This window comes from Malaclemys terrapin, chromosome 9, assembly GCF_027887155.1.
Source record: "Malaclemys terrapin pileata isolate rMalTer1 chromosome 9, rMalTer1.hap1, whole genome shotgun sequence".
In the NCBI taxonomy this organism is placed as follows: Eukaryota; Metazoa; Chordata; order Testudines; family Emydidae; genus Malaclemys; species Malaclemys terrapin.
This window is the reverse complement of record NC_071513.1, coordinates 61738808-61754120: the sequence shown is the minus strand read 5'-3', so window position 1 is coordinate 61754120 and position 15313 is coordinate 61738808. Positions and strand designations below refer to the sequence as shown.

At 43.0% G+C, this 15313-nt stretch overlaps 1 protein-coding gene across 2 annotated transcripts in view; it reads left to right on the top strand.

Moving 5' to 3' along the window:
* Positions 1–15313, top strand: part of LOC128843392 (glypican-5-like) — a 646741-nt gene that overhangs the window by 385857 nt on the left and 245571 nt on the right. For both annotated transcript variants that reach the window (XM_054040197.1, XM_054040198.1), the window contains one exon: positions 7378–7498. In XM_054040197.1, the coding sequence (XP_053896172.1) occupies positions 7378–7498 (121 nt within the window). The remainder of the gene's footprint in view (positions 1–7377; positions 7499–15313) is intronic.

The following is a 15313-nucleotide window of genomic DNA, read 5'->3' as shown; positions in this document are numbered from 1 at the left end:
TGAGAGTACGCCATTTTTCAGTAATAGTGTGCTGTGACACTTTTGTATTTTTATGTCTGATTTTGTAAGTAAGTAGTTTTTAAGTGAGATGAAACTTGGGCATACACAAGACAAATCAGACTCCTGAAAGGGGTACAGTAGTCTGGAAAGCTTGAGAGTCACTGACCTAAAGAATGCAGACGACCAATTTCCACTATAAATTAATAAGAATTGGGCCCCTGAATCCTATAAGCAGCTTTGAAAGTCCTAACATAGATAGTTTACATCAACTTCTGAGGTTTAAATATATTCAGCCAAATCCTCAGACAGAGTAAAATAGGACTAAATTCAATAGAACTACACTGATTTACAGCAGATGAGTTCAGTGTATTCCTTGAAAAGACCTTGATATAATATCAAGTATGCAGTACACTAATATTATTTTAAAAAGAAATTGAGAAATTCAGCATACGAGACTGTGCATATGAATTTTGGTGGGGTTTCCATGTTGCTCTCTAATCCCCACTTTATGTATATGTGGAAGCTGACTTCCTTATTCAGACTGAGTTCATTCAGGCTGGTCATCTGAGTTCAGAGTTTCTTTTTGATCCTGGGAAGAGCATAGACCATTAGCCATCACAGATCAGAGCAGTGGGGTGCTTAATGGCATATAGTGGCCGTGCTCAGAGTAATAGCATCCTGAGGGAAATGGAGCAATGGAAATGGTCTCCCAGCTGGACACTGATCAATAATACATGGAACTGCTGCCTATAAGAGCTTTGATCAGAAGCTTGTAACCAAACTAGTACTGTCTCCTGTAGGGAACAGGGAAGGGAATGGTGTGATAATGCCACCCCCATTTCCCAGTCTCATGTGGCTAAATATCATTACTACTGTATCTAATGCAGCTCCTGCAGCTGTCTGTCTGGAATCTTTTAGTTTTAATGTTTGTTCTCTGAAGCCTTTAGCTATCTAAAGAGCCAGTGGAAACACTGGGTTAGTTTTGGACATTGCATAGGCAGCACCTTTCATCTCCGTTTTTCTTCAGTTGTTTGGGAGCTTCTTATATTTTGTCCCCTTTCAGATTACAAATGAAAAATAATACAGTGTGTTTCAAAATCACTTGTATAGTTCTGACTTTAAAAAGAACTTCTAAAGCCAAAATATTTTTTAAAAATAAGGAAAGAAATGTATATTTATATTCAAAATATTATCCATGCCAGTGTCTAGGCAACAGTTTGCTTCTGACCAATTTCAAGCTTAGGATAATTGTGTGAGCTAAAAATCATCTAAACTGTACTTCTGGAAAGCTGTTAAGATTTTTTTAAATAACATTTTTAGCTTTTCCCAGTAGATCAGTAGAATAATGTTACTATTAAACCCACAGTTGTGAAACCGATTAGTAATTCTTCCTATATTTGCTATTCATTGCATGCTAGCAGAATGGTTAGTTCAGAATTACTGCATATAGATGATGATTTTATACACATCTCCTGGTCTTTTTAACCTGCAGGTTGTTGATACTGACATTTCAGGGTCTAGTATAAATAAAGTACTACAGGAAATAGGGCGTAACTTTTTAATAATTAGAGTAATTAACTGTTGGAACAATTTACCAAGAGGCATGGTGGATTCTCCACAACTGACAATTTTTAAATCAAGATTGGATGTTTTTCTAAAAGATCTGCTCTAGGAATCATTTTTGGGTAAGTTCTTTGGCCTGTGTTACACAAGAGGTCAGACTAGATGATCACACTAGTCTCCCTTCTGGCCTTGGAATCTATGAATCACTGGCATTAACAATTCTGAACTACTATTTTTCAGTTAAATTACAGATTATTAGATAAAGTCAGCCAATTTGTGACTATTCTTAATGTACATTCTCAGTAAATCAGGATCTGTTGTCAGCACACAAAAAAATGTGTTACCTGGTGCAAAGATGTAAACAAATCAAATTACCTTTCAGGAAATGTATGTTTATTCCAAAGTACACCTCTACCCCGATATAACGCGACCCGATATAACGCAGGTTCACATACAACACGGTAAAGCTCTGACAAACTGCTCTGAGCAGCATGTTAAGGGTGCCAGGGCCGAGGGGTTGGATAAGCGGCAGATGGTCTTGGGGGTGGTCAGGGGCTCCCCCCCAAGGCCTGGGAGGCAGGAGCTGGGGGGGGGCACTTTTGGGGGCCCTGCAGTCCCAGAGTGGCCCTGGGGATTAGCGGGGGGCAGGGAGCAGCCCGCTCTGCTTCCCTTGCCCCTGCCCCAGCCGAGTCACTCAGAGGAGGGGGTTTGGGGGAAGGGGTCCCCCCCGCACTCACCGGCTGCAGTGGAAGCAGAGCAGCCCCTTTCCCCAACCTCCCTGCACTCACCTGTGGCGGGAAGCGGAGCAGCCCGGCCCCAGCCAGCTCCACTCTGCCAGCTCCCAGCCGCGGCGCTCCGCTTCCCGCTGCAGGTGAGTGCAGGACCTTCCCCACCCCCTCAGCGACACAGCTGGGGCCGGAGCAAGGAAAGTGGAGCAGGCTGGGGCCGCGTCGTTCTGCTTCCCACCACAGGTGAGTGCGGGGGGGGGGCATCCTTTCGCCAATCTCCCCACACTCACCGATGGGGGGGAGGCAGAGCGCCGCGGCTGGGAGGTGATGGAGTGGAGCGGGCTGGGGCCAGGCTGCTCCGCTTCCTGCCGCTGCAGGTGAGTGCCTGTCAGGAGGTGGGGGGGGGGGTGGATAGGAGTCGGAGCAGTCAGGGGATAGGGAGCAGGGAGTGGGGTTCTGAGGGTGATTAGGGATGGGGGTCTCTGGAGGGGGCGGTCAGAGAACAAGGAACAGGGAGGGTCAAAGCAAGTTCGATATAACGCGGTCTCACCTATAACACAGTGAGCTTTTTTGTCTTCCGAGGACCACGTTATATCGGGGTAGAGGTGTATATCAGACCTGATACAGAGCCAGCAGATTAATTCTGTGCTTACAGGATAGGATTTCAAGTCAGATGGATGTATAGCTGCCTCCTGGAACAATCCTGATCTCCAGTTGTGGCAACCTGCACATAGTCCTCCTTCCTCAGTGGCTCTGTGACTCACTTTGGGTTGTTACCGTGCCTTCTCTCCGTTATGTTTGACAACATACACAGAGAAGTTAGATAAAAATACACAATACTCTTGCTGGAAGGTTGCAATGTAACACTGTGTCTTAGAATTGAGAACAGTAGTGCACAAGCATCAAGAGAGAGACAGCAAGTTGCTCCTTAAAACAGAGGCACAATTCAACCCGCAGTACTCTAGGCTGGTGCTCTGCACTCTGACTCTGATCACACCCATCCCTACTTAGCCTCTTCACCTGCAAACAGGTCCAGGAAACCCCTTACAAGTTCAATGATAGTTTATCATGTTAACATGGTTTTCAATACCCCTCATTCTCCTTCCCCTCAAGAGCAACCGAGGGGGCCATATCTTCTCTTATTGCTGGAACCCATCTCCCTACAGCCAATGGACTGGACTCAGTCCATTCTCTCTGGACTGAGTCTCTCTGGACTCAGTGTTGTTGTAGCCATGTCAGTCCCAGGATATTAGAGAGAGAAGGTGGGTGAAATAATATCTTTTACTGGACTGACTTCTGTGGGTGAGACAAGAATTCACAGCTCAGATCAGTGGCGTGTAAGCTTGAAAACTTCTCTCTCACCAGCAGAAGTTGGCCTAATAAAAGATATTACCTCACCCACCTTGTCTCTCTGGATTCAGTTTGTTAGAGAAGTGTTCTATATGTAAATAGTTAATGGATAAGGTGCCAGTAAGTGGCACCCAAGAAGATGGACTAAAGTTCTTGGGTTTTCTAGGACCAATAGTTGTTGTGCTCTGCAAATGGCTTCCTCTGGCTGCACTTAATGTCAGCTCCTGTCACAGTTCATATGTCTGGGCAGTCTCAGCCACATCCAGGGACTGCAGTTGGCTGCCCAGGCATGTCAGTCATGCTATTTGTATGGCCCCTACAGGCTATTCATGTCTCAAGCATGTGAGTAAGCAGACCCTTGAGGTCCTGTGGGTCCTAACCTTCTCTCCAGAGAGCTGTTGGCTATAGGTGTAACGGATTGAATATGAATATAAATAGCTCTAGAAGATAGAGCCACCAAATTTCATATATCCTTTCCCTGAATCCAAGATTAAATGATGGGGAAATGACAAAATGGGAACTGACTGCCTAGGAACGAGTACTGTGGGGTCATAGTTGATCACAAGCTAAATATGAGTCAGCAGTGCAACGCTGTTGCAAGAAAAGCAAACATCATTCTGGGATGTATTAGCAGGAGTACTGTAAGCAAGACACAAGAAGTAATTCTTCCGCTCTACTCTGTGCTGATTAGGCCTCAACTGGAGTATTGTGTCCAGTTCTGGGTGCCACATTTCAGGAAAAAGTGGACAAATTGGAGAAACTCCAGAGAAGAGCAACAAATATGATTAAAGGTCTAGAAAACATGACCTATGAGGGAAGATTGAAAAAACTGGGTTTGTTTAGTCTGGAGAAGATCAGACTGAGGGGGGGACATGATAACAGTTATCAAGTACATAAAAGGTTGTTACAAGAAGGAGGGAGAAGAATTGTTCCCATTAACCTCTGAGGATAGGAGAAGAGGCAATGGGCTTAAATTGCAGCAAGAGCAGTTTAGGTTGGACATTAGGAAAAACTTTCTAAAGGTCAGGGTGGTTAAGCACTGGAATAAATTGCTGAGGGAGGTTGTAGAATATCCATCATTGGGGAATTTTAAGAGCAGGTTGGACAAACACCTGTCAGGGATGGTCTAGACAATACATAGTCCTGCCTTGAGTGCAGGGGACTGGACTAGATGACCTTTCGTGGTCCCTTCCAGTTCTATGATTCTATGATATCTAAATATCAAACACTAACAATGACTTGGGCAGCAGACTGATTTGAACATTGTCTTGGGGTCTAGGGGCTCAGTCCTGCAAACACATACAGACATGCTTATATTTAAGCACACAAATAGCTCCACTGATCTGAATGGACTTTGAACTCAACCAAATATAGATAATGAAAGTTATGCCATTTTTCTTCATCTAAATTAAGTAAAAGAGGGTGCCATGTAGCAACAAGCAATATAATAACATTGGGTAAGATTTGTACCTCCAGGCATTGGAATCCCTTAGGGGATCATTGGCATGGAAAATGAATAAGGCTCACTGGATGGGGTGGCTAAAGGCATTGCTTCTGGTTGGATCATATTTACACAAAATCTGTATAATGCTATATGCCTTTAATGCTGCTGAAAAGCTCGTGATTTGCAGAGTTAAAGCAATATCATTTGCAGGTGGGAAAAAAGCTTTTTTACCTTCTTTATCATTGTGATGCCCAGAATATCTGGAGAAACTCTGATAGCTATAGCAAGTGATAAAATGCACAGAGCAATAAGAATAGGTAGCAAAGCATTCCCTTGCCTTGTGCTGCTGTTTGTGATGGGAAGATGTTCAGACAAAGGAATCACGTGGAGAATTGTAGAACAGTTTGATGGAGGCTATAAATTGATGTCCATAACTAAATTCCTCCTGTACTGCAACAGGATGATCCCAGAGTTGCATCAAACGCCTTCTCTGCATCTAATACTAGGAGACAGGCTGCTATTGGTTTTGTATTTTAACACAATGAATGTTTTGGGTGTTTTTTAAATCCATTATTTTGCACTTTTCATTCTTCCCTGCTCTCATTCATGCTTCCCTTTCTCTGCAAGGTTAAAGTCATTGATAATTTTCCTTAAAAACTGACCATGCCACCTCCTCTATTCTTCACCAGAATTTCAAGCATACCCTTGAACTCTAATGTTAAATGGCAGTATGTAATGTTTTTTACTGTCAAGTTTACTTGAAGTCTAACTTTATTCAGTAGTTTAGTTTTAATTAAGATAGGACAAACATCCTAGTAAAAGTCCAATCATAATTTGCGATTCTGTTCTTCACTGAGAGAAGAGATAATTTATGCTGGCATTTTCAAAGGGTATTAGGTGCCCGAATCTAATTGAAAGCCAATACAAGTTGAACGCCTAATTCTCTTAGCCCCTTGTGAAAGCCCTATCCTTAGTTTTCCAGTCTTAAAAAGCTATCAAGGGAAGATTGCTGACAGACTGAAAGAACATCTGAGTTATCATGTAGAGAATGTAGCTGTGGCTAAGGAGAAAATTGTAACAGGACGTTTCTCTTTGAGTTCCAATCCAGAAGAATGCAACCTTCTCCTGCTTGAGTTTACAAAGGCGTACATTTGGTATGATGTTTCACAGTTCCCAAGCAGATATGGATGCATAGGGGAAGCCAGTTGTTAAGTGACCTTCCCCATCAGTCCCATTGCCTAACTGGGCCATGAATACCTCCTTCTCCAGTTTTGCTGCAGAGGAGGTACAGGAAAATCAAAGTAGTTTGCATAGGATCCCCAGAAGCATGGGGCCCCAATGCGTTCATTGTATTTAAGGATGCAAAAACAAGTAGAAAAAAACAATATCTTGGTGCTGAAACAGAACTACAGCAATGACTGAATGATTAGTTGGTGTGTGTCTATAACTTTGTCCATGGTGATAGTATGAGGATGCTGATAGAGGCAGGCATTTACTGTGTGAGAACAGCTGATGTTTTTCAGATCCAAAGGTTTAAGGTGAGATTGCCTAGAGGCGGGCCCTACATATGTATATATCTGAACTGCTCCTAACAAAGTCATAATGATAAAGATAATGCATGACTGAGATGAAGACTGCTGATGTATCAGATTGTGCCGCTTGAAGGAGTTCTTACAGTACATCTAAGGCTGAAGCCCAGCAGGCAATCTCATCTTCTTGAATTGCTGACCTCTCCTGAAAAGCCTCATTTCACTGAGTGGAACATTTCCCCTGCTGATTGAGAAATTGTACAGCATTGCCAACTCTTGCGATTTTACTGCAAGTCTCGCGATATTTGTTGTCTTCCTTAAAGCCCCTGGATTCCAGTGATTGTGAGAATCTCAAATTTGATTTTTAAAGCAAGTTTCTAACCCTTAGAGTTGTGCAGAAAAGCTTGAAACATAAACCTGAAAGGTTCAAACACCAAAATACAAATAAGAAACCTGAAATGTTGTTTTTTTAAAAATCTCTCATGATCTTTTTGGGGACTGACTTGTGATATTGGAATGGTTGGAGTTGATAATAACTGTCATGTAATTTTATGCAGATTTGGGGTGATGAAAGAATTGTTTGCATTAATTACACTATTTACAAACATGATTGTTTTGTAATATGTTTATTGACCCTGACACATTAAGGAAAATTTGTGTATGTTCATTATTCTAATGAAAATCGCCTGTAAAATGTTACCCTCTAATTTTCAGTGTAAATATTTTCTCTCTGGTTGATCTTTTGTTCCTCTTTTTTTTTTAGTTACACCAGCAGAGTTGTTTCCAATGGACTGAAGGCACAAATTAATAACCCAGAATTGAAAGTCAAAGGATTAGACCCTCTCATCAGTCATTTAATTGACAAACTTCATCATTTTAACCAGGTAAGTAAGTCTCACAATTAAAAGCTTTTCCACATTGGGTCTTAGAAGGGATCTGAAGGTAAAAACACTGGGGTACAGTAATTCCTCGCTTAACGTTGTAGTTATGTTCCTGAAAAATGCGACTTTAAGTGAAACAACGTTAAGCGAATCCAATTTCCCCATAAGAATTAATGTAAATGGGGGGGTTAGGTTCCAGCGAAAATTTTTTCACCAGACAAAAAAAATATAGATATACACACAGTATATATTTTAAACAATTTAATACTGTTCACAGCTATGATGATTGTGAAGCTTGGTTGAGGTGGTGAAGTTAGAGGGTGGAAGAGGGAGGGATATTTCCCAGGAAATGTCTTGCTGCTAAATGATGAACAAGCACTTGGCTGAGCCCTCAAGGGTTAACACATTGTTGTTAATGTAGCCTCTCATCAAGGCAGCACGAACAGGAGAGAGGGGAGACACCGTAGCAGACAGAGACAGACACACATCTTGTGTGTGGGAGAGAGAGAGAGAGATGCACACTGCCCCTTTAAGTAAGCTGACCCACTCTTAAGGGCATTGTCTTTTTAAGTGGATCAGGAAGTTGAGATAGCAGCTGCTGCCCCAAGCGCTCTCTCTCTCTCCGTCAGTGTCCCTTCCCTGCTCTATATGGAGAAGGGGTAAGCAGGGTGCAGGAGCAGGGGGAGGGGGACACCCTGACATTACCGCCCTCCTTTTCCCCCCCTGCACAGCAAGCAGGAGTCTCTGGGAGCAGCTCCAAGGCAGAGGGCAGGAGCAGCACATGGCATAAGGGGGAGGGACAGCTGAACTGCCAATTGATAGCCTGCTGGGCGACTGCAGCACAAGGAACTTAGGGGAGCGGGGAGCTGATAGGGGGGCTGCCGGTCCACCCTGGTTCCAAGCCCCCACCAGCTAGCTGCAACAGGCTGCTCTTCCTGCAAGCAGTGGACAAAGTAGGCGGCTGCCAAATGATGTTAGAAGGGAGCATTGCACAACTTTAAACGAGAATGTTCCCTAACTGATCAGCAACATAACAATGAAACAGTGTTAACCGGGACGACTTTAAGTGAGGAGTTACTGTATATTGTATGCTATACTGAAGCACAGAACCGAAAGAACAGCGCTGTGGGATGGTGGCATAACTGGGCTATAAACTACTTTTGTGCCTGGGGTGCTGGTCCAATTTATGGCAGCCTTCCCACAGTTGTCAATGGGCTGCTCTGCAACCCAGAGTCCCTGAGGCCTGGGGAGATGCCTCCTTATCCGCAGCCCCATTCATTACATAGGGGCCTGTGACAAGTGTGAAGCTGCCTATGCCATCCTATGATGTTCCTAGGCTGGTGGAATTTTCCTTCAGCCTGGAGCAGACTTGTTTGCTGCCAGAGTGGATCCCCAAATCTGTGGTGACTGAATTCCATAGAATACCATAGTCAGAATACAGAGTTTGACTAGGTCAATTAACCTTGTGTTCAACTTTCAAAATGTTTCCTTGCCTGAGTTTGATTTCTAACCTTTCCAGCCATAAAAGGAAAGATGGTCTGCCAATATGTTTACCAGAAACATGATTAACCTAATCTGCGTAAACTCTCAGCTCATGCTCCCTTGGTTGTGCTTGCTGTCCAACCCGAACTGCTGTGTTTCAGTGCTGAATCCATCATGATTCTATTGTACTATTGCTTCAGCACAACTCAATGCAAGTTGCAGAAATAGTGTCAGTCTAAATTAGCTAGAGTTAACAGATTTAACAGCAATTGATTTTCATTTAAAGTAGACATGTTTTCTTGTCCAATTGAAAGGATGTTTACAGCTTGTGTCTTCGGAGTCTGCAGTATTTATACATGAACTCATCCCTAATTTTTCACCATAAGAGTGGTATAGCACGAGACTGAAAATAGGCAGTTTATAGGCAATGGTTATTAGACCTAACCTCATCTGCTCTGGAAGATATGGAGGAGAAAGTAATCTGCACCAGATAATGTACTAGGGTGAATTATTTTCTTCCTGGGTCTGGGAGGAAGCAAGGAACTGACTAGCTATAACTCTGTGCAGGGCCGGCTCCAGGCATCAGTGTAGCAAGCAGGTGCCTGAGGCGGCCGATAAAGAGGAGGGCGACATGTCCGGCCATTCGGCGGCAATTCGGTGGCAGGGCCGTCACTCTCTCTCGGAGCGAAGGACCTGCTGCCGTAGAATGAAGCGGCACTAGACCTGCCACCGATCGCAGTTGCGGCTTTTTTTTTTTTTTTTTTTCTGCTTGGGGCGGCAAAAACGCTAGAGCCGGCCCTGACTCTGTGTCAACAGTTGGTCCTGGAGAAGCACAACTTTGTACTGCACCTTACCCAGGGCTTGTGGTAAATCCACAATCTAGCCATCAATTAGTACTGCTATTAAATTTAAGCTGGTTCTAATATTTCTCTAGGCTGAAGATTTAGGGATTCTTTGTATTATGCTGTTTGATTTAACTTGCCATTGGGAATTATAACGTCCAATAGGATGTGGTATTTAATATTGCAGTGAAATAAATATTATTAAGCCAGATAGGGTAAAGTGATTATTCATTATTTATTGGCTTTTGCATGTTATCAAATAGTGTTAATTTACTTTATAAATAGTCATTATAATTGATCTGTGTAATTTCTATAAACTCTGACAATGAAATGTAATTAGAAATAGATTGTCTGAGTGTCTGTGTATAACCACAATGCTGGTCACGCAGCTCTGACCCCAGCAGCCTGTTAGCAAACTCCAGACATGCTCTGGCTTCCAGCAGCCTTGGTTCCTACTTACAGAGTAATTCCAATACACGCCAGTCCTGGATTTCTCTTCTCCACCCCCACAAAAAAAACAGGTACTCTGCACTGTCTAGCCATTTCCTGGGCAGTCCAGATATATTGGGTCCATTGCCACTTTAAGGAAACCAACATAGAATCATAGGAATGGAACGGACCTCAAGAGGTCATCTAGTCCAGTCCCCTACATTCATGACATGAGTAAGTATTATCTGCACCATCCCTGACAGGTGTTTGTCTAACCTGCTTTTAAAAATCTGCAATGATGGAGATTCTACAACCTCTCTCGGCAATTTATTCCAGTGCTTAACCACCCTGACAGTTAGGAAGTTTTTCCTGATGGCCAACTTAAACCGCCCCTGCTGCAATTTAAGCCCACTGCTTCTTGCCCTATCCTCAGAGGTTAAGGAGAACAATTTTTGTCCCTTCTCCTTGTAACAGCCTTTTATGTACTTGATAACTGTTATCATGTCCCCCCTCAATCTTTTCTTCTCCAGACTAAACAAACCCAGGTTTTTTTCAATCTTCCTCATAGGTCATGTTTTGTAGACCTTTAATCATTTTTGTCTCTTCTCTGGACTCTCTCCAATTTATCCACATCCTTCCTGAAATGTGGCATCCAGAACTGGACACAATACTCCAGTTGAGACCTAATCAGTGCAGAGTAGGGCAGAAGAATTACTTCTTGTGTCTTGCTTACAACACTCCTGCGAATACATCCCAGAATGATGTTTGCTTTTTTTTTTTTTTTGCAACAGTGTTGCATTGTTCACTCATATTTAGCTTGTGATTCACTGTGACCCCCAGATCCTTTTCCGCAGTACTCCTTCCTAGGGAGCCATTTCCCATTTTGTATGTGTGCAACTGATTTTTCCTTCTTAAGTGGAGTACTTTGCATTTGTCGCGATTGAATTTCATCCTATTTACTTCAGACCAGTTCTCCAGTTTGTCCAGATCATTTTGAATTGTAATCCACCAAAGCACTTGCAACCCCTCCCAAGATGGTATTGTCTGCAAACTTTATAATTGTACACTCTATGCTATTATCTAAATCATTGATTAAGATATTGACCAGAACCTGACCCATAAACGATCCCTGCAGGACGCCACTCATTATGCCCTTCCAGCTTGACTGTGAACCACTGATAACTATTCTCTGGAAATGGTTTTTCAACCAGTTATGCACCCACCTTATAATAGCTCCATCAAGGTTGTATTTCCCTAGTTGGTTTATGAGATAGTCATGCAAGACAGTTTCAAAAGCCTTACAAAATTTGATATACCACATTTACCCCCCAGCCCGCCACAAGGCTTGTTACCCCGTCGAAAAAAGCTATACGTTGGTTTGACATGATTCCTTGGCAAATCCATGCCGATTGTCACTTATCTTATCTTCCAGGTGTTTGCAAATTGATTGCTTAATTATTTGCTCCATTATCTTTCCGGGTACTGAAGTTAAGCTGACTGGTCTGTAATTCCCCAGGTTGTCCTTATTTTCCTTTTTATAGATTTGCACAATGTTTGCCCTTTTCCAGTCCTCTGGAATCTCTCCCATCTTCCATGACTTTTCAAAGATAATCACTAATGGCTCATATATCTCCCCAGTCAGCTCCTTGAGTATTCTGGGATGTATTTCAGGCCCTGGTGACTTGAAGACATGGACCTTGTCTAGGTAATTTTTAACTTGTTTCCCTATTTTAGCCTCTGATCCTTCCTCATTTTCGCTGGCATTCACTATGTTAGATTTCCAATTGCACTTACCTTTTTTGTGAAAACTGAAACAAAAAATAATTTAGCATTTCTGCCATTTCCACATTTTCTGTTATTGTATCTCCCGCTTATTGACTAATGGGCCTACCCTGTCCTTGGTCTTCCTCTTGCTTCTAATGTATTTGTAGAACGTTTTCTTGTTACCCTTTATGTCTCTAGCTAGTTTAATCTCATTTTGTGCCTTGACCTTTCTAATTTTATCCCTACATACTTGCGTTATTTGTTTATATTCATCCTTTGTAATTGATCTTGACCTTGTAGTGGTGCGACAACTCACCGGCGCGGCACCTCCTGCTGGTCATCCTGGGAATTAGCTCTTCCGGCCCAGAGCGCCCGCTGCAGGCTGGTGTCTCATCTGCCACTGTCCCCTGTGTCCCTCCTGGACCCCAGTGCCCCTTTATCTTGGGGTTTTGCCCCCTGGCAGTGCCCCATTCTGTGTCTCCCCTCCCAGGGAAACACCCACCCTCTATTCCCACCTTGCCTCAGTGGCTACTGCCAGTCATTGTCTCGCCCCCGCTCACTGGGGCATACTGCAGTCTTTAAACCTCTCATCATCGGCAAGGGGGTTAGAACCTGCTGCCTTTGCCTATCTTTGGGCTGCCCCTCTGCAGCCCCAGTATCCTTTTTGGCCTTCTAGCAAGGCCTGCAGCCTGGGGTTTTACTAGGCTGGAGCTCCCCAGCTCCTCTGCCCTTCCCCAGCACTGCTCCACCTCAGGTACCCTTCTCAGCTCCCAGGCAGCCCAGTCCTTCTCTCTCAGGAGCTAGAGAGAGAGTCTCTTTTTCAGCTCCTGGCCCACAGCCCTCTTATAAGGGTCAGCTGGGCCCTGATTGAGCTGGCCACAGCTGTGGCTGCTTCCCCAATCAGCCTAGCCTTTCACAGCTGCAGCCCTTTCCAGGGCTGCTTTTACCCTCGTTCTGCGGGAGTGGGGCAGCCACCCCATTACAGACCTAATTTCCACTTTTTGTAGGATTCCTTTTTGAGTTTTAGATCATTGAAGATCTCCTGGTTAAGCCAGGGTGGTCTCTTGCCATTCTTCCGATCTTTCCTAAACAGTGGGATAGTTTGCACTTGTGCCCTTAATAATGTCTCTTTGAAAAACTGCCAACTCTCTTGAACTGTTTTTCCCCTTAGACTTGCTTCCCAGGGGATATTACCTACCAACTCCCTGAGTTTGCTAAAGTATGCCTTCTTGAAATCCGCTATCTTTATTGTGCCTTTTTCACTCCTACCATTCCTTAGAATCATGAACTCTACCATTTCATGATCACTTTCACCTCAGCTGCCTTCCACTTTCAAATTCTCAACCGGTTCCTCCCTATTTGGCAAAATCAAATCTAGATCAGCCTCTCCACCTTCTGAAATAAGGTGCCTTAAATAGAGTTATCCAAACAATTCACAGCTCTGGATTAGTTTTAATTTAAGAACAAAATAAGTGTATTTAACTCCAAAGAGAGATGTTAAGTGAATACAAGTAATGAGGCATTAAAGTCAGAAATAGTTACAAAAGAAATAAAGATAAAACATTTTCTAAACTTAACAAGCTAGACTTGCTTCAAGGTGAAGTTCTTACCACAGGTTCCCAATATCATTGCTAACCAAGTTTCAGGCCAGGATCTGCTCCCAAAGTCCACAGGCTGTTTCTTTTTTCTTAGATGGAAAGAGAGAGAGATGGATAGGGAGAGATACTTGAGGTCCTTTTGTCCAACTTTAATAGTTCAGTCACCCTTTGAAATATATTTTCCTGAGAATTACCCCTAAATAAAGTGCCTTCCTGCTGTGAGACTGGAGACATGAGATTGTGAAAGAGCTTTCAGGCTGTTTGCTCGAATGTGGATTTTTAATTGTCTCCTGTCTTCCCTCTTGTTTCAGGACCCTGTTCACAACTTATATGTGAATTGAGGTAAACATACATTCCTTTGTTTAGGAGCTGCTTGCTCAGTCCTGCCTAATCAGGGTTTGAACATGTGTCACCAACATCATTCAGGGCAAATTCATAACTTCATTTATAACATTTTCCGATGATATTACTGATCAGCAAGTTACTCATTTTCAAACGATACCTCACAAAGCATATTTTGTACAAGATTATTTACAATGGTGTGTAGGGTGTGAATACAGGGATGCATTCAGTCACACAGGTGAATTGAATTTAAAGAATAATAATTCTCTTATTTTTTTCCACAGACAATATAAAGGGTGGGATTTAAAATGTGACAAATAATGTATTGTCTTTGTTTATTCTTAACTATATGAAATTTGCTACCTTGCTGTGTGTAGTAACTTCAGGTTTTCTTTACAGAAGGGATTCTGGAGAAGGATGGGGTTTGGAGGGTAAAGGGGTAAGGAGGAATGTGTTTTGTCATGAATGATTTGAAACAATGACACTGGTAAGCGAGCACCTCTTTGAATGATATTGCTTAACTGTAGAAACACAAGTCCCTCCCTGGAAGGGGGAGAGACATGGATTTTAAAAGCGCGAAAGAAGCAGGTTGTGAGTCTGAAGGATCAGTTAGGGATCATGTAGGGGAGAGAGAATAAGCTCTGACATGTAAGACTTAAATTGGGCAATGAAGGAGATTTTTACCCTCTATAGAGGAAGAGAAAGTAGATGGAGTCTGCTGACCAAGTGATGCCCACAGTCACCAATGGCGTTAAGGGGCTAAAGTCCCTGACCTAAACAGCATCACATAGAGATTTGCATTGGTGCTGTATCACAGCAAGTCCATGTTCATGCAGAATGTCTGGACATCTATCTATAACTCTCTGACTCGCTGATTCTGCTCTGTTGAGGTGCAAATTTTTAAGTGTGAGGGTAATCGACCATTGGAACTACTACCCAAGAGTTGTGGTGGATTTTTCGTAAGTGGAAATGTTTAAATCAAGAGAGGATGTTTTTTGTAAAAGATATGCTCTAGTTGAAATAAAAATTAATTCAGGGAAGTTCTGTGGGCTGCGTTATGTAGCAGGTTCCCGGGGGGGTGGGGAGGAGGTCACACTAGATGATCACAGTGGTCTCTTCTGGCTTTAAATTCTCTCGCTCTGAACATCTGAGGATCTTTGGTGTAAAGTAGTTATTCCTTTGTGTAACTCCTTGGGGGGTGATTTTAACCTCCAAAGCTAAAGAGGAGGCCAGTGTTAATAACCTTTTGGTTCCTAACCCCTTCATGTTTGGTATTAGTTTCAAGAATAGAAGCTGGGCTCATTGTAAAACTGCTGTGGTGGTATTTCTCAGCTGGTACTTCACAAACAATCTGTACTGTA